At 37.3% G+C, this 27,406-nt stretch overlaps 1 protein-coding gene across 3 annotated transcripts in view; it reads left to right on the plus strand.

Annotated features, from left to right (window-relative positions):
- The window catches only part of Smad1 (SMAD family member 1), a 77,592-nt gene extending 51,820 nt beyond the window's left edge, over window positions 1–25,772 (plus strand). For all 3 annotated transcript variants that reach the window (XM_004868910.4, XM_087193343.1, XM_087193344.1), the window contains exons 3-7: window positions 8,341–8,598; window positions 10,784–10,900; window positions 14,760–14,981; window positions 20,804–21,060; window positions 24,419–25,772. In XM_004868910.4, the coding sequence (XP_004868967.1) occupies window positions 8,341–8,598; window positions 10,784–10,900; window positions 14,760–14,981; window positions 20,804–21,060; window positions 24,419–24,562 (998 nt within the window). In that variant the 3' untranslated portion in view covers window positions 24,563–25,772. The remainder of the gene's footprint in view (window positions 1–8,340; window positions 8,599–10,783; window positions 10,901–14,759; window positions 14,982–20,803; window positions 21,061–24,418) is intronic.
- The last annotated feature ends 1,634 nt before the right edge of the window (window positions 25,773–27,406 follow it).

Below are 27,406 nucleotides of genomic sequence, written 5' to 3' on the forward strand. Positions count from 1 at the left end.
CTTGATTGTAAGTTACTTAAAATGTTACTTTGATAAGTTCCAAGGAGTAGAAAATATGTACATGAATTAGTTAAAGCAAAATTTCAGAGTGATTTCACAATTCTACTGGAACTAGTACTTGGACACTGGATGAGTTTGCTCTCTGCCCCTGAGATTTACTTTCCTGGAAAGTGGTAAGAAGTACCGGGAAATGTCTCAGAAGGCTCTGAGGGCAGTTTAAATGGATTTTGAAACACTGGTTGTAGCTTTGTTAGAAAGGTAAATTGAATTTCAGATAAATTTGCCATAAAAGTTCTCTGGTAAGTGTGTGTAAGGTATCATTTATTTTTTACCTTGCAGGTTACTTACTAACTTTAGTGGCTTTTACAAGACATTATGTATGTCTTAAATATTATCACTTCTTTTTTTTTTTTTTGGTACTGGGTATCGAACTTGACACCTTGGCACTTGCGAGGCAGGTGCTGGAACCACTGAGCTAAATCCCCGGTCCCTGCCTCTTTTTTTTTTAATCACCTCTTTAACAGAGGCTTCTGTCTAGTTCTTTACTTTTGGATATTGAGCTGAGTTTCACTGTATCTGTGATAGTGATAGAGACAGGGGAATAAAACTGAGTTGGGAATAAAGTACTACTGAGGACTCATAGTACTGGTTCCCAAACTTTCAAGATGGGAGTGGGCAATACAGAAATTTTAGCCTTTAAAAAAAATGGCAAATCTCTTCTTCCTTTATTTTTGAGTAGCTCTCTTGAAGAATAATGGGGATAGAATAAACTGCACATCTTAAAATGTACCTGTGAAGGCATCACTACAAGATACTGAACGTACGCTTGCCTCTTCACTCCTGTAGCTTTGTAATATCTCCCTCCAGCCTTTACCCCTACACCCAGGTAATTACTGATTTGCTTTCTGTCACTATACAGAAATACCTATTCCAGATTTTATTTGCGTGGATTATATAGAGCATATATCCCTTTTCTATTTGCCTTCTCTCAAGACAATTAGTTTGAGATTCATCCATGTTGTGTGAAGCAATGTTTTTCTTTCCTTTTTGCTGAAGGGTATTCCAATGTATGGATATGCCTTAATTTTTAATTTACTGTCTTGGTTACTTCCTCATTGCTGGGACAAAATACCCAACACCCACAGGTTAAAGGAGGGGAAGTTTATTCTGGCTCACAGTTTGCAGAGTTTCAGTTCATACTCGGCTGGCTCTAAGGCAGGGTGGCCTGGCAGAAGAGAAGGAGCTCATGGCATGGTAGCAGGAAGCGGTAAGATCAAGGAAGAAGGAGGGATCTGTAACCCTCCAAGGCCATGTCCATAGTGACCCACCTCTTCCCACCAGGCTTTACTGCCCAGCGTCACAGCCAGCTGTAAACCATCAGTGCACCAACCCAGGGATGAGTATCACACACCATGGTCCAGTTACCATCCCAGAGCCCCTCCTAGGAGTGCATGAGGCTTGGGGGGACGTCTAGATATAAACCACAACATTCATCAGCCCATGGACAGCACCTTCCAGTTTGGCGCTCTCACAAAATATGTAGGCCTTTGTGTGGAATATGTTTTATTCCATTTGGATAAGTATGCAGGAGTGGAATGGCTGGATCATGTGGGAGTTGCATCTTTAACTTCAGAAGAAATTGCCAAAATGTTGTCTGAAGTAGTACATTTTATATTCCAACCAGCAATGTATGAGAATCCTGTTCAACATTCTTGTCGACACTGTGTGAACAGTCTTTTAAAATTAAAAATAGTTTTTATTATGGTAAGATGTATACAAAATATAATTTTAACCATTTGTAAGTATATAATTCAGTAGGATACGTTTATAATATTGTATAATCATCCCTACTATCCATATGCGAAACCCTTTATCTGCAACAAAAACTCGACCCATAAAACGATATCTTTTCCTTCCTCCTTTCCTGCATCCCTTAATAACCTCTGTTCTACTTTCTAGCTCTGCATTTGCCTGTTCTAAGTACTTCATATAAATGAAATCATGAAATGTTTCCTCTGTGTCTGGCTTATTTTTCACTAAGCATACAGGTATATGGCTTGAATTTGTTAAATGAAAGATAAAACTTCTAAGTAAATATCCTTAAGCATTTGGTGGGGAGAAATCAGAAATTCAAAAGGTAAGTATAGAAATGGACAAAAACTAGAAGAAAATCAATAAGAGCTGATGGAATTCAGGAATAAATTAAGACAAAAAACACATGACAAAGGGTTAAAATACAATGTGCCAGGAGGAGATTAGGTATATATTAAAATAAGCTCATTGAATAAAAATAGGAAAACAATTAAATGAGGAAAGGGGTACTTAAAAAGAAGTAAAAAGGGTCTGAGAAAAAATAATTGAAATGGACAACGGAAGAAAAAGTCCACAATACATGTAATTGAAGCCCTGAGTTTCTGGAGACAGAGAACAGGACTAATGTTTAAAAGTGCAATAAAAGAAAATTTTGAGGAAGTAAGAAAAACTCAATCTCCATACTAAAAGTACCTAAAAGCACTGACAAAGAGACACTTTACAATGAACCAGGTAAGATAGAAACTTCCCAAATAAAGTAGAAAACTATGAACATGACTGATAGGAATTTTAACACATGATTATTAATACAAGACAAATCCATGTTTTTAAAAAAGAGCATAGGGAATGATTATCAAAGTTTGACAAACAATAGTCAATGGGTGAATTATTCACCCTCTTGTTTTTGTAAACAGTTTTGTTAAATAGAGCCACATTGACTATGGCTTTATTATTGTAAGTGGACTAGTTATAATAATACAGTAATAGAATTGAATAATTGTGACATTGACCTTAACCCACAAAATCTAAAATATTTATCCTCTGCTCCTTTTTAGAAAAAGCTTGCCAAACTCCTGCATAGGAAACCTAAGCGTTAGTATTGATAAGGTAGCCCTTTAGACACTGCACCCTGATCATAGAAAATACACCTTCTTATCAAGTATATAAGGACTACTCACAAAAATGTATCATGTTGTAGGTGATGGAGAAAATACAAGGTTCCATAAAGTAGAAATACCACAACCAGCATTTTCACAGTGTCAGTACACCTCAAAATTTAAAGCTCATAAGCTCCTCCACTTGGAATTGTTTGTGGTTTGTTTGTTTTGGGGTTTTTTTGTTTTTTATTTTTTATTTTATGGTACCAGTGGTTCACAGGGGTTTCATGCAAGATAAGCGATCAACCACTGATTTAATCTTCAGCCCCTACTTGGGAATTTTTAAACTTTTTTTTAGTTAAATGTCTTATAAGTGACTGAGAAAATATAATAAAAATTAAATCACTTCTGGGAAATAAAAAACCTAAAGATCTAAATCTATCAGGTATGTTTAAACCACAGAGAACAGAGGAAAATTAATAGCCTTGAACACATCTGCCAGTAAAAATAAAAGAATAAAAATAAATGAATTTTATATTCCTAATCAAAAATCCAGGAAAGAAACATCAAAGTAAATCAAAAAAAGTACAAGGAATGAGATAATAAAAGACCAAAAAAAAAAAAAAGACAAAGAATTAGAAAAATAGATCAAATCAGCAAATCTGAATCATGGTTTGAGGAAGTAGAAGGGGCAAAAAAAAAAGACCAGGGACTAGGTAATATAAAGGAAAGCACAAATAGAAAAAAATAAACAAGCAGAAACAGCTGTTAATATAGAGAGGAAAATTATAAGGTTAACTTACATACTTGTATACAAATAAATTTGAAAGCCAAGATGAAATGGATAGTTTTCTTTTTAAAAAAAGTTTACAGAATTAAATTTCTGTCCATAGAAACGCTAGAGAAATTTATCCACAGACTGGTCCACAGGAAAGCACCAGAGGGAGTCAACCAGAAATTACAAGATTGTCTACAGACATAGAACTGCTTCAGGCATACAAACATTTATGAAGCAAGTGTTAACATTGATACCAAAATGTGATTAAAAGAACACACAAAGTTAGACCAGTTCCACTTATGAATATCAATGTAAAAATCTTTATTATTTGTTTTTTAAAAATAAAAATTTCATAACAAAATAATAGACAATGCACTGTGTATCATCGTCAAAATAGTTACTCAGACAAAAAGATCCTCTTACAAAGAATAGACTAATAGCATGAAACTATTTTCTATCAACTAAGAGAAACTATGGATATAAAAATCTTAAATGTTAGTGATTAGATCTTAAAGTAGTACATCATGACAAGAAGGTTTAATGCTAAAAGTGTAAGAATAATTTACCATATTAAAAAGTCTAAGAAAAATCCTAACAATGCCAAAAAAGCCTCTGATAAACATTTAACACGCAGTTCTAATAGAAACACTAAACTATAGTAATAGTTTAGGTACTTCTCCAGTGCAGTGTATAAACACTTCCTACCAGAGTCAGCGTCTTAATGAGGAAACACTGGTATTCCCAACAGCGTCTAGAAGGCAGGAAAGTTGGCTGTCTCCTGCTTAACGTTCTGTTGGTGCTATGAGCCAGTGCAGTTGGACAAGAGAAAACAATGGAAAGGAAGAAATAAAACTCTTTGTCAGTGACGTGATCAGATACCTAGAGAACTCTATAAACAATGATTAGTTCAGACAACAAGGTAATTCAGGCAGACTACAAAAATAAAATGAACATAACAGAAACTTTGCATCTATAATTACCACTTGAAAGATACAATGGCACACTCCTCTTAAAAGAACAGTAGAAAATACATAATGCTCAGTCGGTTTAACAAGTTTGTTAGCTTTCTGTCACTGTGATAAAAGAACTGAGAATAGCAAATTAAAGGAAGAAAGATTTGTTTTGGTTTACAGTTTCAGAGATTTCAGTCCATGGTTGGCTGGCTCTAAGACAGAAGCATCATGGACAGCTGTTTACTCTGTAGCTGCCGAAAAGCAGAGGATGAGAGGGTCCAAGAGGGAAGGGGCCAGAGACAGAGGTAGTCCCTAAAGTCATGTCCCTCTCGTCCACTGCCGTTAACTAGGCCTCGCCTCCTGTTTCTGTCACCTCCAGCATTTCCCTCAATTTACGATGCCCACACTCATGATCCAGTTACCACCTTCCAAAAGCCTTTGATGCATGGTGAGGGGAATGCACAGGTCCCGCGTGTGGTGTTAGGGACCTAGCTGTGTACTCCCTCCCCTGAATTCATGTCGAACCTCTAACCCCAAGTACTACAGAGTGTGTTTTTGGAAACAAGGCCTGTGAGGAAGAAATTAAGTTAAAATGAGAGCAAGGTGGGAGTCCTAGTGCAATCTTTGTAGTATCTAAGAAGGCTTAGGACATGCAGCGATACGAGGAAAAAGGGCCATCAGCAAGCCAAGAAGAAAAGTCTCAGGCGAAACTGACCAGCCAGACACCTTCATCTTGAGTGTTCAACCTCCAGAACAGTGAGAAAATAAATTTCTGTTGTTTCAGGCGCCAGTCTGCAGTAATTTGTTATGGCAGCCTTAGCAAACTGATATAGCACCTACAGAGCAAGTCACATCAGTGAGTCAGGCATGAATCACATACCTGTAATCCCAGCTACGTGGGAGGCTGAGGCAGGATGGTCACAGTTTCGAGGCAGCCTGGACTACATAGCGAGACCTTGTCTCAAAATTTAAAAGGGGGTAGGAGTACACCTCAGCAGCAGAGCACTTGCCCGGCCTGTGTGAGGTCATGGGTTCATGCCCAAGTGCCCTCCCTACAAAAAGACAAACAGACTTGAACAGATCTTCCTAGTTATTGAATAAAGCATTTGAACCTCATCAAGATACTGATATTTGCTGTTGACTTATGACTATAATGTGATCTCAATAAAATACCAATAACTTTTTTTCAAGAGATAAGGTAGTAATTACAATCATATGGAAAAACAGCATGCAAAGAAAACACCAGAAAGGAAAGAACTGTGAGAGGGTCTAGCCCTGGCAGGTGTTAAAACCTGTATAATTAAAACAGTGTTACTGAACCCAGACCAAGATAGAAAAAAGTGTCTAAAAATGGACCCTGCTGGGTGTGGTGGCTCACGCCTAAAATTCCAGCACTTGGCAGGCCAAGGCAGGAGGATTGCCAGGAGTTCAAGGCCAGCCTGAACTACCTAGCAAGACCCTGTCTCCAAAACAAAGCAAAACAACCCCAAATAAATAAAATAAAAATGGACCTGAACATTGTTTTTTAAAAGGATCTCCAGTGACTAGGACAAAGACAGACTTTTTAGTAAATGGTGTTGGGGTAACTGGTTAAAATAAAACTAAAAAAATAAAACTAAGGCCCAAATGCATCATAAATCTAAATAATGAAATTAGTATATGTACCAGAAGAATGCATGGATAATTTCATTAATATGGATTTAAAAGATTTTCTATGACTCAGAGTCCATATGAAACACTTTGGCACATAAACACAAATGACAGGTTATAGTAAAATAATCTGCAAAATAAATTACAGGCTAATACATTATGAAGAGTGAAAAAGCCAGAAATGGGTGGGCAGAAAGGCACAGGCAGACAATTGATAAAAGATATGAAAAACACTTTCTGAAATACATGAAAGGGGCCGGGGATTTAGCTCAGTGGTTTCGCCGCCCGCTGCGCAAGCGCAAGGATCTGAGTTTGATCCCCGGTACCAAAAAAAAAAAAAAGAAATACACGAAAGGATGATCAACTTTCACCATAAGAGAAAGGTAAATTAAAATTGCACCAAAATACCATTTCTCACCAACCAGATTGTCAAAAAAAAAAAAGTTTGACAAAATCTGCTTGGAAAGGCTGGGGACAGAGGCATACATTACTGCTGGCATTGCAGAATGGTGCAACTCCCTACAAAGGGGTATTTGAAGATAATGAAATTACATGTGCATTTCTCCATTCACTCAGCATGTCTACAAGTAGGAGTTTAATCACACTGCAGTACATATTCAGAGTCAATGCAGCATTACATGTAATGGTAAAGTATTGTAAGCTACCCAAAGGCTTCAACATGGGAGATCAATTGATAAACTGTGATTAGTTATAAAAACAAATTGGGACCATCTCCATACATTCATGTAGTAATTTTAGCATATGGACTCCAGTCTATGGTATTTTGTTACGGCAGCCTAATATGCAGTTCTTTCTAATATAAAGTTATTTCTAGTGTTTTTAAAAAAGCAAAGGGTTAAAGTATAGGCAGTAGGCTTTCTTTGTGGTAAAATAAGAAAGCATGCTCTTTTTTTTTTTCTTCAAGAAGAAACAAGGATTAACAAGTGAAATTGGTTGAGGAGGTTAGTGTGAGAGGGCTGAGTACAAGGGACATGCAGTTTAAAAATGGGTTTTTCTCCTCTTAGTGCGAGGCCTTTGTGGTTAGGAGGAGCCCTCTGGTGACCTGGTAGGAAGCTCCGGGTCTCACCCTGGTTCAGGCTCTGGAACTGACCATTGGCCAGTGCATCCTGGTGGCTTGGCCTGGAGTTTTTGGAGGTTGATGACCATGCTGTTTGTGGACTCCTCAGGTTCCTAATATACTGAGCTTTTAGGAGTGACAGGAGCAGTTTTTGCTTCTCACAGTTGTCTGCCATTTGGGCCTTCGTAACTTGAGTTTTCAGTTAGCAGAACATGGATTGTATTCCTGCATCCTCCTTGGCCTATCAGGTAGTGTTAAGAATTGTTGAGAAGTGGGTAAATTCATTAAGATGCTTAGCGAAAAGATGCTGGCAAAGTATGGCTACCAGGACTGGACACAACATAAATTCTCCACAGAACATCATAGTTTGTGTAATTAACTTTCTTCACTGGTCTTTGTTGTTGTGTTGTGTTTTGTTTTGTTTTGGTGCCAGGGATCGAACTTAGGAGTGTGGCGCCACTGAGCTACATCCCTGGCCCTTCACTGGCCTTTGAATGTTATATGGCTCGCTGTATTTGTCTCAACTTTATTTACTGTTTCTTGTTTTAAAGTGAGTGTGTCAGTTTAAAACCCTTATCATTCAATAATTATTAACTCTGAATTCTTAGCAGGGCTGTGAAGTGGAATCATCAGTGGTGATATACTGTATATCCTTCAATGTACTTTGGGTTTTAGTGAATGGAAAAATTAAGAGTGGGAGAATTTAACATTTTTAACCTAAAAGAACATATTTTTCAGACTTTCCTCAAACAGTTCGTCCATGCGACAGATCTCAGACATAAGCCATCTGTGATTCTAGAGACTGTACTTGTTCCTGAGTATAAAATGACTTTTCATTTGGGTTGTGCTTCAGTTGGCACCTGGGCAGGATTCCGATAATGTGTTGTCATGGGTCATGTTTCATCCTACTGGAGATAAGAGTTTTCATCGTGTTCATTTTTGTCTTTTTATTTTTCCTTTCCCTGTTTGCAGTTCTTCCTCCAGTGCTGGTTCCAAGACACAGCGAATATAATCCTCAGCACAGCCTCCTAGCTCAGTTCCGTACCTTGGGACAAAACGAGCCTCACATGCCACTCAACGCCACCTTTCCGGATTCTTTCCAGCAACCCAACAGCCACCCATTTCCCCATTCTCCCAACAGCAGTTACCCAAACTCTCCCGGAAGCAGCAGCAGCACCTACCCTCACTCTCCTACCAGCTCAGACCCAGGCAGCCCTTTCCAGATGCCAGGTAGGAGGGGAAGCGAGGGTGTTTGTGGTCGAGGGCAGGTGGGGTCCGCCAGAGCTCCAGGGTAGCGTTTGTGGAAGGAGGTCCCAGCCAAGGAAGCAAATGACTTGTATCTGTCAGGCACAGATGCTTGAATTAGCTGTATTTTCCCTTTATTTTAAAAAGTTTTGAAACAGCTGCATCCTTTGGGTGTGGCCTAATTGTTACAGTCTTTCTCTTGATAAAAGAAAAATACTCTGTTACACACCATGAAGTTATAAGAAACACACCCTCAATCAAGATCATTTCAGACTTGGAAAAACCCCTGCTATAAGTGCAACCTCCGAAAAGATAGATCGTGAAGGCTAACACACACCCCGTTTAATTAAATTTCTTTAAATGGTGATGTAATCCCAAGAAACATACACTTTAACAACAAAGGGATTACAACAGAAGTACTGGAAACCATCTGCTTGTTTAACTTTGCAAAGACAAAAGAACAATTATTTTCCTTTTTTAGACACAACTGATGGTGTAATAGCTATCAAAATAAATGACTAATTAGGACATTACATTCAAATTATAGGTTAATAAGCATCTTAGAAAAGAGTAGTACAAGGGGCCAGGGATTTAGCTCAGGAATTCTGCTGCCTGCCTTGCAACCACAAGGACCCAAGTTCGATCCCTGGTACCAAAAGAAAAAAAAGAAAAGAAAAGAATAGTACTAAATTTCTTGCCAGTAGACCTCAAGGATGCTCTTGTACTTGGAATCAGTTAACATTTTGGGAAGTGGAAGTGACAGGGAAAACATGTTTGTTAGGCTACTTAAAATGTTTTTAAGTAAATTTGAAATTATCAGCACTGAGCCTTCAGAAAATGAGAAGTGGTCACATTTTATATTTTTCATGCTTTTGTTACTCCCCTTTATTTCAAGCCAGTTTCTTTTGCATTGTGTTGTTTGATATTCTGATTGAAAACTGGGATGAATGTGGAGGATAGAGTAGTTTGAAAATCAAATTGATAATATTTGGTGATTTCTTGTCCGCCCCACTCCCTTACCAACCCTGGGCGGTTGACGGTTAGGTTAGTGGTGAGAAGATGACTTTCAGAGGTCTTTGCAGTAGTTGCATCCCCAGGTGAGCTCAGCTAAAAACCCTGAAGATTATTGCTTCAATTCCCACTTTGTCCTTGGCTGTCAGGGATTAAGGGACAGACCAAGTAGCAGAAACATGGAAAAGGGAAAGGAGGAAGCGCTTGTGGCAATAGAAGAACAGCCCCGGTAATTGGTAATTATCTCGTCCCTCTGAGCCGTGCTGATGCCGCAGATTGCCAGTGAAGAAGGCCACAGTAGGGTTCTGGGTTCAGTGAGTCGGGGAAGTCACTGAAGAACCAGAGCCAGAAGGAGCAGTGTTAGTTATGGGTTCCACGGCTACCCTGGGTACCAATCTGCACATTCCTGATTCCCGGGGATAAAAATTGGTTCCCAAGGCTGTCACATATGCGAGATAGGCTCAGAAGAGCCAGTGAGGACCTGAAGTTTGGACTGCAAAAGATTGTTTATAAGAAAACACCAGACTTGTGTTAGTGTTTGTGGTTTCGGAAGTCATTTTGTTTGCCAGCTGTCTGCTCTTCAGAAGAAACCAAAATATATATAAATTCTGCGATAGAAAATAGCAAAGATAAACTGATTTGTTTTCTATTTTTCGGTTTTTAGGGATTATTTAAGTGGATAGGGAGAAGACAGTTCTAACAGATTGCTTAAAGTCCTGGCAAATTAACAGTCTAATAAATCAATAGGTTGTAGTGAAACTCAGCTGGCAAATTCCTAAAAGCCCATACATGTTATACAAGAGACCCTGAAAACTCATTTTCTTAATAAGTGCCATGTGTGGTAGCTTTAAATGTTCTCAACTCACTAGTAAAAGTGAAGTGCGGTTCCTCTCAGAGTGGCCTGCAGGAGAGTATGCTTAATTGTTAATTAAATGTTCCTGGATAGAAAGCTCCTAGAACTGCCATACATCGCTTTTCTTCCCATTGCATTGGCACTAAAGACACAGAAGATTTAGGAGTGGTAATAATTTTCAGAAGCTGTACCTCAAGCCGTGTCTGTAGCATCCAGTCTTTTGATGAAGTTAAAATGGCAGCTTGATCTCTTAAGAGTTTCATTTCACAAGAGAATGTTTTAAGCATAATTTTTTAAACTTTGCAGCTGATACACCTCCACCTGCCTACCTGCCACCTGAAGACCCCATGACTCAGGATGGTTCTCAGCCAATGGACACAAATATGATGGCGCCTTCACTGCCCTCTGAAATCAGCAGAGGAGGTAAAATGAGTTGCTGCTTGTTTCCTTTTTAGAGGCTAAAACAGTGGTCCCCAGCCTCTGTGGTACCAAGGAGCAGTTTCGTGGAAGATTTATTTTTCCACAGGTGGGAGCATAGGGAATGGTTTTGGTATAATTCAAGTACATTACATTTATTTTGCACTTTATTTCTATTAGTATTACATTCACATTCATATAAGTAGCAGTGCAACATAGGTCCCCGGCACGTGCAGCTCACAGTAGGGTTTGCTCTCCTGTGAGACTCCAGTACTGCTGCTGGTCTGTCAGGAGCCAAAGCTCAAGTGATGATGAGCCGTAAATACAGGTGAAGCCTCACTCACTCGCCCACTGCTCGCCTCCCGCTGTGCACCCCATATCCCAGCAGATGCCGACCAGTACCAGTGGCCCAGGGACTGGGGCCTCGGGTCTAAAGTCTATACATCCTAGTGTTTCTCTCACAAACTTCTATTGGTTTTTTAAAAGATAAGTATTTGAGATAGGTAGAGAAGCTCTATGGAAAACATTCTTTGCATAATAAATACGTCTTTGAAGCAAACACACTGTCTTAACTACCAAAAGCCTGAGCATAATTGTGCAGCCATCTGTGTAGATCTTCAATACTTAATCAGTTAGAATTGGTGATGTAAAGGATGTTTTTAAATGCACAAGGGGGACTCAGGAAACAGTGAGCATAACTCCAAAGTGAACTTTTCACCCATGACTTTCAACATTGGAAGTTCGTCTGACTGGAGTTTCCACAAGGTTTCTTTTGTGGTTAGAAAAGATATTCATAAATCCTCTCTTCCAGCCTTTCATTTATGTATCCCTACAACTGAAACTGCCAACTAGCATTTGTTTCTAGGTGTATTTGCTTCTAATTGAAATAAATAAGTATAACAAGAAAAGAAATTGAGGCACAAGTTTTGCCATTTCTCCCCTTGAAGCTGGAAGTTTCTTTGTCTCTAGTGAAGGATGGGTGTTTATTTCCTCCATATTATCTTTGATGATGACTGAGTGAAGGATGCTATATTTCTTCCAAGTTTCCAATTGCCAGTTTAGTGGTCTTAAGGGCACGGAGAGCTCAGGTGAGTAAGTGGTGGAATTCTAGAGCACTTGGAGGAAGCCATGGTCATGCTGGGAATTAAACTATTTCCAGGCCGACTCTTAGGGAGCAAAGTGCTTCGCTGGTGCCCTTAACACCTGGCATGAATTATTCAATTTGTATAAAGTTCATGTAAGTTGAAGTTAAAAATGCAACTTGATTGCTAAATATGTCTTATTCTTAGCAGATCTTTTTGTTAGAATAGGAGATTCCTTGGACATTGTCAGAGTTGATTTTTTTTTTGTAGGGGGTGCGAGGGATTAAATGTAAGGCCTTTGCACTGAGCTACATCCCCAGCCTACTTTTATTTTTTTATTTTGAGACAAGCTGTTGGTAATTTTCCCAGACTGGGCTCGAACTTGGGACCCTCCTGCCTGAGCCTCCCAGAATGCCAGGATCACAGGAATGGGCCGCCACACTTGGTTTGCTTATATTCTTTAAGTACCAAAATTTGATGATGTCTGTGATACAGTAATAATAGCTGAATGCCATCATATACATTTATCCAAATCTATGGAATTGACCACACTAAGAATGAACCCTAATCTAAATTATGGACTTGGGTGATAATTATGTGTCAGTATAGATTCCTTGATACCAGGGGAGGCTGTGCATTTGTAGGGGCAGGAAGCATATGGGAAATCTCTGTACTTCATCCTCAAATTGGCTGCGTACCTAAACTTGCTCTTTAAAAATTAATTTCTGAAAATGATGATGAACTCACAGAAGCTTTTTAACCACACAGTTTGATAAATTGCGATGTACAACTCTTCAATCAGTAAAACTTTTTAGAATCTCTTTTGACTCCATTTTATGGTTCCTCATCATTTCTAGAACATCTTCTGAAACATGTAATTACAAACCAACAAAGACTCGGGTTGGGAAAATAACTCCTGTCTCACACATTTTAGGGATTTGTGTTTGGGGAGCAGGATGGCAGGAAGGGACGGGCACAGTGCTAGGAGCACGAGGACCCTTAACCGTTGTCATTAAACCTGAGGTGTCAAAGTCAGGAAATGGACAGAGCTTCAAGATTTTTTTTCTTTTAAATCACCTTTAAAATGTTCCCCGTTTGAGCAACTATACAATCAGTTAATATTTTCCTAAGGAAGAAAACTTTGACCTTTTTCTTGTTGTTGCCTTCAGTGGTTTTTGCAGAGCAGGGGTCAGCAAACTAGTGTGCTGCCTGTTTTTTGTAAATAAAGCTTTATTGGAACACAGCTGTGTTCATTCACTGACTATTATCTATGATTGCTTTTGCAGCACAAGGGCAGAGTTTTGATAAAGACCATATGTTCCACAAAATCTTTCTGGCCTTTTGTAGAAAAAAATTGTATGTCTCTGACCTAGATGAATAGTATTCTGAATAATCCAGATAGCTGATAAAAACCCTTCTATTATTAATTTTTCAGCGTTCTTTAAGATTTGTCATTATAAATCACTAATATTTTGCCCTCTGAAGCACACCAGATTGACAGGGGAGTATTGCTTATCAAATGGAAAATAGTGTGTGTTTTAAGATGACCTACTTAAGTATATAAAGCAACTAACATATGGGTTTTTAAATTGTCATTTTCCTTGTTTTCTTTACTAAATTCTAAAATGAAGTGCATTTTAGTACTTGTGGAGGTTGATGTTAAGAACACAGAGGAGGGCCGGGGATTTAGCTCAGTGGTTCCGGTGCCTGCCTCGAAAACACAAGGTCCGAGTTCGATCCCTGGTACCAAAAAAACAAAACAAAACAAAAAAACCCACAGAGGTACTTGTCCCTTAACAGTGCCTTTGATGTGGATTTTCTTCAATTTTTTATGATTGTACTCCCAAGACTTCATAAACCTCAGATCACTGTATATTGGTGTGCTGGAAATATTACGGTTTGTATTCCTGGAATCTCTAAAGCAGCAGTACGAGAGATTTTACCACAGAAGGAACTTATCTTTAAAACCTTTTAGTTGCAAGTGTTTAGAAGCATGTTCTCTTTGGAGATTTGTTAGTCTTAAGAGATTTGACTTAACAAGCTGCATCCTGTCAGTAAAGTTGGGTAATTTCCATTGTTGGCCCATTCTGGGAATGGAGAGACAAAACACACCTGCTCTGCATGACTTAAAGCAAATATAAGGAAGTTAGCATGAAATCTGGATGAGAGAGATATGATTCATTCTGTAAGAAGGGCCAGCTGGCAAGACTTCTTCCTGAGTTTGAAAACTAGAGCAAAACCAGAGCTGTGATCATTATTGGCAACTTGATGTGAAGTAACTTCTTATTCATAATTAAAAACTGATTTTTATTGCTTTAAAAAAGCATAGGTATACTGAGGCTTTGCCAAAAGTAAGTCTTTTTTTATGCCAGCACCCTTGGCAGATCTCTGGGCCTCTCTTGTTCTCCGACCACTTGTTTTTTTGCCTGGCACTTGTTGCATTTCTTTGGGTGGTAAGCCTGAGTCTGTAGTCGGGGTGATTTCCATTTCTGCATACTAAAGAGCAAATAGCATATTGTTAGTATTCAGAAAGCGCTGCTGCTAGGCTTGCTTAGCTGGTGCTTTAATTTTCTGATAGTAATTGCAGAAAATTGTTTTCCATCTAAAGGAGACTGTCACTTAATAAGCGCCTACGTAAGATATCATAGAAAAACTGTAGGCATTATCATCGCAGTTGCCCTCCCACATCTTCATTCGGTGATCCTGGGCCAGTTTTGCAACACTTTAGTTTTTGAGAGCCTGAGGCACAAACTTTGGTTGATAGAACCTTTTCTTTTTTACAGATGTTCAGGCAGTTGCTTATGAGGAACCAAAACATTGGTGTTCTATTGTCTACTATGAGCTCAATAACCGTGTGGGTGAAGCGTTCCATGCCTCCTCCACAAGCGTGTTGGTAGATGGCTTCACCGATCCTTCCAACAATAAGAACCGTTTCTGCCTTGGGCTGCTCTCCAATGTTAACCGGAATTCCACTATCGAAAACACCAGGCGGCACATTGGAAAAGGTGAGCCTGCACTCTGACCCCTGTGGGGTTGTTTATCTGTTGTATCCTTTTTCCCCTAGAGGTGACTCAGTCATTCCTCTGGCAAACTGGCATTGCAAAGAGCAGGTAATGTTCAGTTGCTGCCATTTGGAAACATTTTCAAATTTGTACTGTTTGGAAGTTCCTCCAATCAATAATTTTTATGATACCCTTTTTTATGATGTCTCATAATATTGAATTAGCTGAAAGTGAGATTTGCTGTTTGGGGGCACTGTTCTGTCTTATGTTTTGCTATAGAAGAGTCTCTTTAGTAGATTCAATTATTTACTAGTGGATGAGTGAAACAGTTTTGTATCTTTTAGATAATCATAAGATTAAACCCCCCACAATGAATATATTTATTATGTATGGCAAACATATACTAATAAATCTCATTTTAATTAAGGAAATGACTAAATGTATGACTGTTGCTCAATGCCTGATTTTCACTGGAATTAGGAACATATGTACATGAAGGAGGGCAAAAGATAAATATTGTGGAGGTAAATGGAGATGTCAGTGGGCAGTCATAATTTTAATAATGCATTTATGTTTATGTTCTCAAGCATACTGCGTATGTCTGTATAAATCTATGTGTGTGTGTCTATATACTTTCTGATCTGTCTGCTGAACACACCAAGAAGCAAAGACACTTAACAGTAAAAAGCACATCTTGTACCTAGATCATCAGTTCTACTAATGCCATTTCCCACTAAGAGGAACCAGGGCTCTTTAGAGAAATGGCTGGTTCCAAGGCTGGATCAAGATGAGCTTGGAACATCTTGTTATGGCAGAAAGTAAAGAAACACTTGTCCAAGTGATGGAGCATGTCACAGGAGCCAGCATAGAGAGGCTTCCCCTGTACAACTCTCAGTTTGAGCACAAAACAGTCGTCCTTTGGTATCCATGGGAGATTTGCTCAGGATCCTGAATAAATAAGTATACTTTCCCATCTGCTTTAAATTCTCTCTAGTTTAGTTCTATCTAATACAGTGTAAATGCTGTCTCTTATCTGTAAATAAGAGTTATACTGTTTGATTAGGGAATCACAACGAAGTACAAAAGTCTATACGTGTTCAGTACACATGCGTTTAAAAATTTTTTTTTATCTGAGAATGGTTGAATCTATGGATTCCTAATCTGCAGATATCATGGGGCAACTAATTAAGTGCAGTTAATTAAAATAATGTTATGAATTTTAATGCATTAAAAACAATACTAATTCATATGGGCATAACAATAATAAATAGATAAATAAGTGAATTGAGAAGACCCATTGGTAAATGTAGAATGAGTTGTAGAGAACGAGCATTTTGCAACCAACATATTAAGGAATCAGGCAAGAATCGTCAATGAATGCTAAATATATATGAACTTTTTAAAATTGTAAGAATCAGGGTACTTTCATGGGTTTAACTATTTCCCTATAAACTGCCTATTAGATACAGGGGCAATAAAAAGCCTTAATCACACAGTGGAGAAATCGTATAATTTGTAACTGTGTAATTGACCCGTGTCTTGACTGGGGATCGAACTTATCGTTGCTGATGAGAGACAAATGTAAAACATATACCTCCAGATGTGATACCCAGAGAAGGCCTGAACATCATCTGTTTAGAATTCCAGCTGACAATGCGAATCTCAGCCTGTCTGGAAGAAACTTCAGATAAACCCCAAATGAGGAACATTCTGCTTTAAAAAGTGAGGAGTAGCTACATCTGTCAAAAGACAAAGATGTAGAAATGTTTCAGATTAAAAATGAACTGGACATGATCCTGTACTAGACAGGGAACAAATACTATAAAGGACACTATTGAGTCACCAGGCAAAACTGAAATATTAATGTTATAATAGATAAAAATATTGTCAATGTTAAATTTGCTGACATCGCTAACGGTACGGTGGCTGTGCAAGAAGCTATCTTAACATCTTTCTTAGAAAATACACACTTTACACAGTTAAGTATATCAGAGTAAAGAACTGTAGTGAAATAATTGAGGAAGATTATACACATGCACGCACACACACACAAGGCACTGAAACAGTTTAGGAAGACTATAAGATTTGATATATACAGTGGTCCCTCGGTTTGTGAACTTAATTTGTTTTGTGATTTTGGGGAAGGTGGCTGTGTTTGTGTTTGTGTGGGGAAGATGGCCGTGGCCGTGTTTGTCACTCAATGTGGAATATGTGAACGGAAGCAAAATTTTGCTGAATGCTTTTGTTTGAAAAGTGAATTATTTGCAAACAGAACCGTTCATTAACCAAGACATTACTGTAAATGTACACATATATTTTCTCTCTATATAATACTGATTTACCATCTATCTGGGTCTGTCACACAGTCCTGTGTCAGAATACATACAGGTGTGTGTGTGTGTGTGTACATGCATGTGCGCATTGGGGAAGGGGTGTGCAAATGATAAAGCACATGGAGTAAATTGTCACAGTAGACGAATCTGGATGATGGCATACAGGTGCTTGTACTCTTTTTCTTTGTTCTATTTTAATTTTTTCTACAAATTTGAAATTATTTATATTTGGAATAAAAGATTTTTAAAATGATCTATGAAATCTATAGTAGTGGACCAGATTAAAAGGTTATATAATATATGCTTAAAATTTTAACATTTAATTTTAGGAGTGGAGGGAGATTCAACTCTTAAAGCAGGAATTGATATTTTCTTAATATGATTAAAGGAAACAAAACCTAAACAACATATTTAGTTATGAAATGCTAAAAGTTAGGTTCATAAATATCTTTCTGTGGTTTGTAAACCCCTGAAATTGTATATAAACACAATTTTGCATTTGGGATAGAAGGATTTATTTTTCTTTAAACTGTAAAGTGATTATTCCCCTAAGGTAGTAAGAAGCCATTGTATAATTTCCTCTTAGAAAAATTAGAAAGAAAACAAGGATTCTGGAAATGCTATAACTTAAAATTGTTCCAGATGCACTGGAATAGTGTATGCAAATGTAGAATTAGAGATAATGAAAATAAGCCAGGATTGTCATTATTTGTAGATGATAGGATTGATTGATGATATTCTTGGGATCAATTCTTGAAGTGAAATTAATAGACCAAAAGCTCTTGATATATTTTACCACATTACTTTCCAGAAAGCTCTTAATAATTTACACTCCTACCAGAAGTATACCGGTGCCTCTCCTTTTGCCCATACCAGTATTATGGATGAGCATTGTGTATTCAAGTGTCATTGTTTATCTAGAAGCTGCCACAGAATCTGTTTTGTTGTTGTTTTGAGACAGGGTCTTGCTATATAGTTGAGGCTGGCCTTGAACTCGAAGTGATCCTTCTCCCTCAGCCTCCCAAGTGCTGGGAATACAGGCGTGTGCCATCATGCCCGGAAAAGAATCCAGTTTTGAAAAAATTATGTCAGTTGCCCTCTATCTGGCAGTCACAACTTAGAAAATGTAACAGAGGGAGAAATTGCATTTCTAATAGCAACAGAAAACATAAATTTCTAGGAAAGAATCTAAGCCTGCAGTATGTGAGAATTATATAAAGGAAATCTAATATACTGAGAGAGAAAGAAAATTTAAAAAAAAAAAGGCAGTCTAGTTTCCTTAAGGGGAAGGCTTAATATTGTAAAAGAGTTTTAAGGTATTTTCCTAATTTAATTTTTAGTTTAAAACAAACTGTAACTTTTTTTTGAAAGGTGAGTAATATATTAACGTATTCTGAGTATTACCTGGACGGATAGGAAAGTGAGAATAGCTGAGATTTTTTAATGAATGAGTAAAAAAAATTCCTGGTATTGGGGTTGATAAAGCATTGTAAATACTACAAATAAACCAGTGTGTTGGCAAAACAATAGAATAAATTAAACTCAGACTGTACTGTATATAAAAATTTAATGTTAAATGAAACATAAAAATCCAGCAGTCTTCTAACGGTCCTGCAGGAACAAAAGTTAACCTTTGGAAGAGCTAGGGAAGAAACTCTGACCACATATATATATATGCAGATAGACTGGTGAGTATTTTTCAAAACACAAAAAAGTAGAAGAAAATAGATTTGATCAAAAAGGTGGAAATGTTTTAAAGATACAAGGCAATAAAAAAGATGAGAGATTTGACTAAAGGATTTCAGACTTCTCTGGATTAAACAAGAAAAAAGATACTTATATCCTGCCTATATGCACAGTTTATAAAAAATGATAGAAATACAGAACCCCGGTGGGATAAACAGGTAAGAAATACAAACAGTGAATTCATAGGAGAAACAGGTGGCTAATAAATTGGGAGAACACATCCAGCCTCATATAGATTAAAGCAATTGTATTTATTTTCAGCTATAAATTAAGGGAAGTTTACTTTTGTTTAAGCTCAGATTCAGTACTGGCATGGGTGGAGTAAGGAGAGCAGTCACATGCTGCTGGTGAGGGTGTAAATTGATATATGCATTCGGGAAAGTCATTTGGCAAAGTGAATCAAAAGCCTTCGATCTGGTGATTTAACTTCCAGGAATCTCTTGTAAGGATATCATTAAAAATCATCCAGAGGCATTTATCATGTCATTGTTATAACAACAGAAAATTAGTGTCAACACAGTGGTCTGCTAATGGGAAAATCATTGAGTAAATCGTCCGTACAATCATGCATATGTTTGTGTTTGCAAAGAGATGGACTAACAGAGGGATAGTATTTTCTGCTTCTTTATATTCTTACTTTTTAATTTTCTAAAATGAAAGTTTATGATCATGGAAAAACTTCTATCTTAGTTCTCCCTATGTCAGGCTAAAAATTGGGTGTCTGCCTTAACAGCTATTTAATTGTTACAGAAATGTTAACACTACACATGATATTTCATTCTTTTAGTCTTGACTGTGGCATGACATAGTTACCTGCAAGGTGTATAGTTTAAAGCCACATAAAGAATATAACATTGTATGCTGAGCAGCCCATATAATCTGCTTTAGTGGTGTGGAGCTTTGTCGGAGGGGAGTTTTCTGTGTTCCTCCTTAAAAGGCTAGGTCAGATGAAATTTCTTCCACTCCTGGAACTCCAAGTTTCACAGGAAGTCTGCAGCAGCTGCTGGTTTGGTGAGCTCTTACTTCATACACTAAGGCCACAACTTTTTTGTTGCTAGACCTTATGTCTTAATAGCTCTCAGCAATACTTTTTCCACCTCTGGTTTCCCCTCCAGTTTTCTTGATCCTCCCTACTCTCTAAAATTTCCCAAACAGTTTAGCTGCAGAATAAATGCAAGACACTTACATGATGACTACCTGTAGGATCCCACAGTAAAGTCCGGGTTTTATTGTATGGTATTTTTAGAGTGAGAATACACTTTCAACCATGGTCAAATAAGGTATTAAATACTTACCAAAATGAAATTGTTGTACTTTGTTTTTTTGTGGGTTTTGGGGGGAGGATACTGGAAATTGAACCCAGGTCCTTCACATTGAGTGTGACCCCTTTTAAATTTTATTTTTAATTTTATATTTTTAATTTTGAGGTAGAGTCTCATTAAGTGAGGTTCTCTAAACTGGGTTTGAATTGAATTTGCAATCCTTCTTCACCTTCCTAGAGCACTGGGATTATAGATGTATACTACTGCATCCACCTGAAATTGTTACACTCTGGTATTATTTTCAAGAGACTCTGTTATTTCCTAGAAAACTCCCAGACATACTTATTGACACGTGGCTATTATACTAAGATTTTATCCATTTTGTAGGACTTAGAGAACATCTAACTAGCCTGAGTTTAAATCTATACAAATGTATATTTGTGTGTTGAACTATAAAAGAATGATATGTTTTGTCTTCCTACAGGAGTTCATCTTTATTATGTTGGAGGGGAGGTATATGCCGAATGCCTCAGTGACAGTAGCATCTTTGTGCAGAGTCGGAACTGCAACTACCATCATGGATTTCATCCCACTACTGTTTGCAAAATCCCTAGTGGATGTAGTTTAAAAATTTTTAACAACCAAGAATTTGCTCAGTTATTGGCACAGTCTGTGAACCATGGTTTCGAAACAGTCTATGAGCTCACAAAAATGTGCACTATACGCATGAGTTTTGTGAAGGTAAGTGAGCTTAGACTTCTGTAGTATGGGCTTAACACATTTTGCTGTGCTTTCTCACCTATATAACTCTATATCCCCTTGGTATTATGTCCATTGATTACCTAGGGATTTTTCAGCTTTAACAAGAATGTCAATTACTAAGAGACTGTCATTGGAACCTAGAAGTGCTGGGCAAAGTGTCAGTAGCAGTAGCTTTTAGTAACCTTTTCCTTATTCAGATAGCACTATTTTAGCTATTATGATACTGTTACAATATATTATGTATTTAACCTATGGTTTCAATATATGTTTGTCTTAAGAGAACAATTGAATAAATACATCTTCCTTTTCATTGTTTTTAGTGGTACTTTCACGATGGTTACACTTGTTGCTTTTGATTTCAACAATAAGCAAGTGATCTCCTTGTAAAAATAAAAATTTATATCATTGAAAATTATTTCTTTTTTAACTGTTTCTAGTAAATCTCATGTTTTTAATGCCATTCAAAAATTAGTAGGAAGGACCTGAGTTCGATCCCCGATACCAAAAAAAAAAAAAAAAGTAGGATGTTGCCTAAAGATATAGATGCCTTATAAGCTGTAAGAGTAAAGTGTAAGGGTTAAGGGCAGAGAAGGTTAAGGACATTGCTCATAGTACTGGATCTCTTTGCTGTCTTCCCTCTCTGAAATTCCTTTTTAAGAAGCCATTGAAATGTTAAAATTTTTTAAATACCTGATTAGATTTCATGAGTTGGTGACTTGTCCTAGGAAATTGTCTCTGTATGCTCAAAGATAAATTATCATCCTATCTTACTCTGAGAAACAGAACTAATTACACACTTGGGTGAGGCAATCAGCTTTTATGTTCTCTCTTCAGAAGCTCACCTAACTTGTTGTTAAACCTGTTTTGTAATGTATTTATTACTGAAGATAATTTTGGAACCTTTGTTAATTATCCTGTAGATCAAAGGTATCCTTCCCTGAATATCACTTTTTTTCTACTTCTTTGAATCATCTTAGCAGAGTCTCAGTATGTTCTCTTACTGCTTTTCTCAAAATGTAATACCCTGGTTTTTGCAGCTGAGTCTGGTACCTCTTAAATGTTCTTTGGGTTTTTTTTTAACCCCTTGAAGAGCTTGACGTATTGCCATGTATATATGATACTATAAATACCTTTCTTACTGATCTTTCACATTCACTGTTAATTTTTTTGTTGGAGGGTTTTTTTTTGGTACCGGGGATCCAACTCAGGTCCTTGCCCTTGCGAGGCAGGTGGCGGAACCATGAACTAAATCCCCGGCCCCACTGTTAATTTTTGACTGAGTATTTTGGCTCAGATGATTTTTTAAATGAGTATAATGAGTTGCCAGAAGCGTGTTTCCTTTTTACTGTCTTGGAGGGAAGAACAGCACTTGAGGATTGGGCCATGCAGGTTCTGGTTCTAGCTGCCGTTTTGCCCGTGTGCTGAAGGCTGGGGCCTCTTCTCCGGGCCTTACTTGCTGCCTGTGTAGAGTGGGGGTCGGTGGAGTTGGGACTGTGGCAAGTATTTCTCAACTCCCTGGATGAGTTTTACTGAGGACCACTCTAGAACAACTTAGGATTCTGATGCTTGGCATAGCTTTCTCAAGATTCATTTCATATTGATTACCCAATCAGTTTTAACAATTTTACTTTGCACTATATTAATATTTTACTTTCACACAAGTAAAAGCAACCTTAGCACAATAAAGAGTATTTATAATGCATTAGCATGGAGAATTATGCAAAATATAATAGACATAGCTGGGAAACTGGATTTAGGGATTTGAAGATAAATCTCATTAAAAAACTCTTGCTAATGAGCCGGGGGTTTAGCTCAGTGGTTCTGCCGCCTGCCTTGCAAGCGCAAGGTCCTGAGTTCGATCCCCGGTACCAAAAAAAAAACCTCTTGCTGCCATGGTAAGGGATTATCATATATTAGCAATAAAACAAGTGCACACTGTTTTTACAACATTGTTTTTTGTTACCATACTTTATTCTCTGCATACTTTACCTTTTCCCATTCAACATCTTGGAGAAATGATATAAAACATTTTACTAATGTTAATAGCCAATTTTATGCTATTTTTAAGATGATCATTTTTGGGCATTGATATGGAAAATATATTTCATAAATTTATTTTCACCTAAAGCCCTTCTGTATCCAAAAAAATCTAAATCAGTTCAGTTAAACAAGTATTTGTAGATCTTCTGCTCTGTTCAGTGACTATGCTTAATATTGGAGGTCAGAGATAACCAACTCCCTTCCAAGAATTTACTGGCTAATGGAGATAAACTTGCATTAACTTAATTGTTTATTGATATCTGTACAATATGGTTGTATATACCTACAGATGCAGTTCAGTATCACAGCTTCTTCCAGAAAGTTCTCATATTCAGATGACTTTTTTCTTTTTTGGATCCAGGGATCGAACTCGGGTCCTTGCGCTTGTGCAGCAGGCAACAAAACCCCTGAGCTAAATCCCCAGCCCATATTCCGGTGTATTTGTTGTAGGCAGGTAGCAGAAATAAATGGAACCTGACCTTTTCTGCTATTCTACCATTTATATCTTTTTTTTTTTTGGTACTGGGGATCAAGCTCAGGACCTTGCACTTTTGAGGCAGGCGGTGGAACCACTGAGCTAAATCCCCAGGCCCTTTTCTGATTTCTTAATGAAACAAGGCTTAATCAGAACTTATATGTTCTTTTTTCCACTCACACTTTCAAGTTTTGTATCTTTGCAGTAGCAAAATTACTTTTCTCTCTTTAATGGTGGGTTTAGCAATACTTACATGGATCTGCCAGTTTTGCTTAGAGATTGAAAGATCAAGAGGTTTACATCAGGGCCAGGGATTTAGCTCAGTGGTTTCACCGCCTGCTGCGCAAGTGCAAGGACCAGAGTTCGATCCCTGGTACCAAAAAAAAGAGGTTTACGTTGATAGGAGAACCTTATACTGCCTCAAATTGACCACTTGAATAGGGAAAAAACAGAATGTCTATCTGTAAGTTTCTCCTTCTTTTGCTGATGATGAAGTGAGAATTTAATAATAGTATAATATAATGGGAAATAAATATGAAAGTTAAAAAATATCTTCATTAAAATAACTTGATAATGTATTTTAAAACATTAAAACTCATTTCCCAAGACGAATTCTTAATCTGGAATCCATGGCTGGACAGCACCTAGGTATCCCTTGAGATTGCCCAACAAATTATAGGCTTCCACATGTGTACATTTCTTGTGGGAAAAGTCCATAGCTTTAACCAGCTTCTGATTATGCTAACACTGTTTACTTAATAAGTTGAACCACCAAGTTAAACAAGTTTAATGACATGTTATTTATTATGTTGTTATTTCTAGGGCTGGGGAGCAGAATACCATCGCCAGGATGTTACGAGCACCCCCTGCTGGATTGAGATACACCTGCATGGCCCACTCCAGTGGCTGGATAAAGTTCTCACCCAGATGGGTTCACCTCACAATCCTATTTCATCAGTGTCTTAAATGGCCTCAGGCTTCTGCCTCCTGAAAACTATTGAGCCTTGCATGTACTTGAAGGATGGATGAGTCAGACACGATGGAGAGCTGACAAAGGAGCCTTGATAATACTTGACCTCTGTGACCAACTATTGGATTCAGAAATTTAAAAACCTTGGTAACATACTGTTGATATCAAGAACCTGTTTAGTTTACGTTGTAATATTCTGTTGTAAAATCAACTAAAATGCAGACTTTTAGCAGGATGTTGTGTGTAGTTAAAGAAGAGATGGCCAAGCCAAGGACAAATTATCATTAGAAAAATGGTCCTAAGAGATGCTTTTGTGTTTGGCACTTTAAGGTCATCATGTGGCAGAAGTTTAGCATTAATAGTCTTTCTGAAGTGTGTTTTTATCAGGTTTAGAGCCCATGGTGAGATTTTTCATGGGTTTTCATAATATTTTAAAACTATTTGTTCAGTAATGTTTTTTTTTTTAAGTAAAGGTTAATCTTTATGATATACATAGTAATCTTTCTAAAATTGTATGCTGACCATACTGCTGTCAGAATAATGTTAGGCATATGCTCTTTGCTTAATATGTATGTACAGAATATTTGGAAGTTAAGAATTGATTAGACTAGCGAATTTAGGAATATTTGAGGAGGGGGGGGAGAGGGAAATGACAACTGCAAATGTAGAATATGCTGTAAAACTTCAGTTTGTTGCCTTAAACAAACTGATGTCTGAATTTTGCTGTGTTTCCATTTTTTTTTAGAGATTTTATCCTACCTTTTTGTTTTGTTTTGTTTTGTTTTTTGGCATTCTTCTATGCCATCCTCTCCAGAAAGTAGTTATATAGCTGGTTAATTCATTTAACGGTGAGAGTAAACGAGTAATTCCTGCCATACTGAAATTGACTGACTGTATATTTCAATAGCAATTGTATGGGGTGCTTGAATTTAATAAGCGGTTTTTATGGAGTTTACAGAAATAGGCTTTAATTTTCAAGTGAATTGTTTGCCAAACCAAGTAACTCTGTTAAATATTTGGAGGATTGAAAGAACATCCCTGTTTAAACTCGTTTCAAACTTTTTAAAATTTTTTTGTACTATGTTTGTTTTTTTCCTCTGTTAATCTTTTATATTCACTTAATGCTCTCATACATGAGTACTTTTATTCCAAAAGTAGTGGGTTTTCTCTACTGGAAATTTTAAATAAACCTGTCATTATTGCTTACTTTGATTAAAAATTTGTTACTTCCTTTCTTTGTATATTAGATTTAAGGATCAGTAAGATTTGTTACTCTTTTGAATTTTTTTAAATCAGATACTACCTGCCAAATAAAACAAGCTAAATTATTAGTAGGGAGATGGGAAGCTTGAATCATAAAGAGAGCAAGAATCCCTTTAAATTAGAAGAGGAAGGACATGGAGACTTGAAAAATTAATTTTTAAAAATAGTAAAATCTAAATGTATAAGCCTTTGAATATAAGGAAATACAACAACAACAATTATTAATAGGTACCATTCAGTCAGCCAAAAGAACAAATTTCTGTTTTTCATATGAGAATATAGAGGTGACTGAGGAAGAGAAAATGATGACTTTGGTAGTTTTCTTAATGGTTGAGATGATCCAGCAATCTCCCCAGGCAAGGGGTGTGGGAGTTTGCCCAGGCGGATCGTAGATTTTGAGCATGCTTACCTTCTGGCCAAAATGATGTCACTCTTCTCCTTTACATTTTTATGTACTTCTGGAATGTGTACCACCCTTAAAATATAAGGATTCTTTTCCTCTCTCCACCATTTTAAACCCAGTTTTAAAAAAACACCTTGTGTTTCCCCTATAAACGCACAACATTTATTCTGCAAGTTATGACCATGCAAAAATTTCTGCTAAGCTTATTGTTGTCTCCAAAACTATGGTACAAGTAGAGAAAGTCTGGGCCAGAAGTTCTACTTTATTACACAAATTCATGCTCTTTTTTGCTGAGTGACTCAAGTTCTGTGAACCTGTCTTCCCATTTGTTAAGTGAAGACAATTGTGTCCTTATCACAAAATTGAGGTGAGTTTCATGTATATAAAAATACTGTACCTTAGAAATATAACTGCCATGAAAGTATACAGGCCACTGTTTTTTTGAACCTTCTCCTGTAGTCTGTTTTCCACTTTATCTGCATCATTACCGGCATAGGTGATCTCAGTCAATGATGGTGATTGATGATGATAATTTTAAAATTAAAAAATTACTAAAAACTATTGGGCTTAACAGTGAAGTATAACTGAAAATTGTCTAAAACATAACAAGCTGGGGTCAGAATTTCTCACCCTTTTCCTGGTGGAAAGCTCTTGTTTGCTTTCCTTGAATTCCTGTGGTTGCCTGCTGGGCAGTTAACACAAGTCATTGGTTGTAGCATTGCTGGTAGCCACCCTGAAGCTCTGTCAGGTAAAACATCAGATATCCAGTAAATTGTAACCTACTGGGTGGGGACTCCTGGAGTTTGCACTTCGGTGTAGGCTCTTCATGCTTAAGGGCAATTATTTGTAATTTTGGTAAAATCTTAGTCAAGACCATTGTTACCAGTCATAGGAATCTATTGGTCTCAATTACTTGTTTGATTGCTTGGAAAAAAATCCAGTTCAAACAACAAAAAGCAATGTGATTCAGAATAGACATATTTTCTGCCATTAAGAATCAGTAGCTGGCATCTCATCTTTGACAAAGGAGCCGACCACCCTCATTGGAGGAAAGATACCCTATTTAATAAACGGTGTTGGAAAAACTGGATCTCACCCTGCCAAAGATTAAAACTAGACCCATACCTATTACCACGCACTAAACTAAGATCGAGGTGGATTAAAGATCTAAACA

The sequence above is a fragment of the Heterocephalus glaber genome, unplaced genomic scaffold (assembly GCF_053883595.1).
Source record: "Heterocephalus glaber isolate CG9 unplaced genomic scaffold, H.glaber_assembly_v1.0 deba00001587, whole genome shotgun sequence".
Classification (NCBI taxonomy): Eukaryota; Metazoa; Chordata; class Mammalia; order Rodentia; family Bathyergidae; genus Heterocephalus; species Heterocephalus glaber.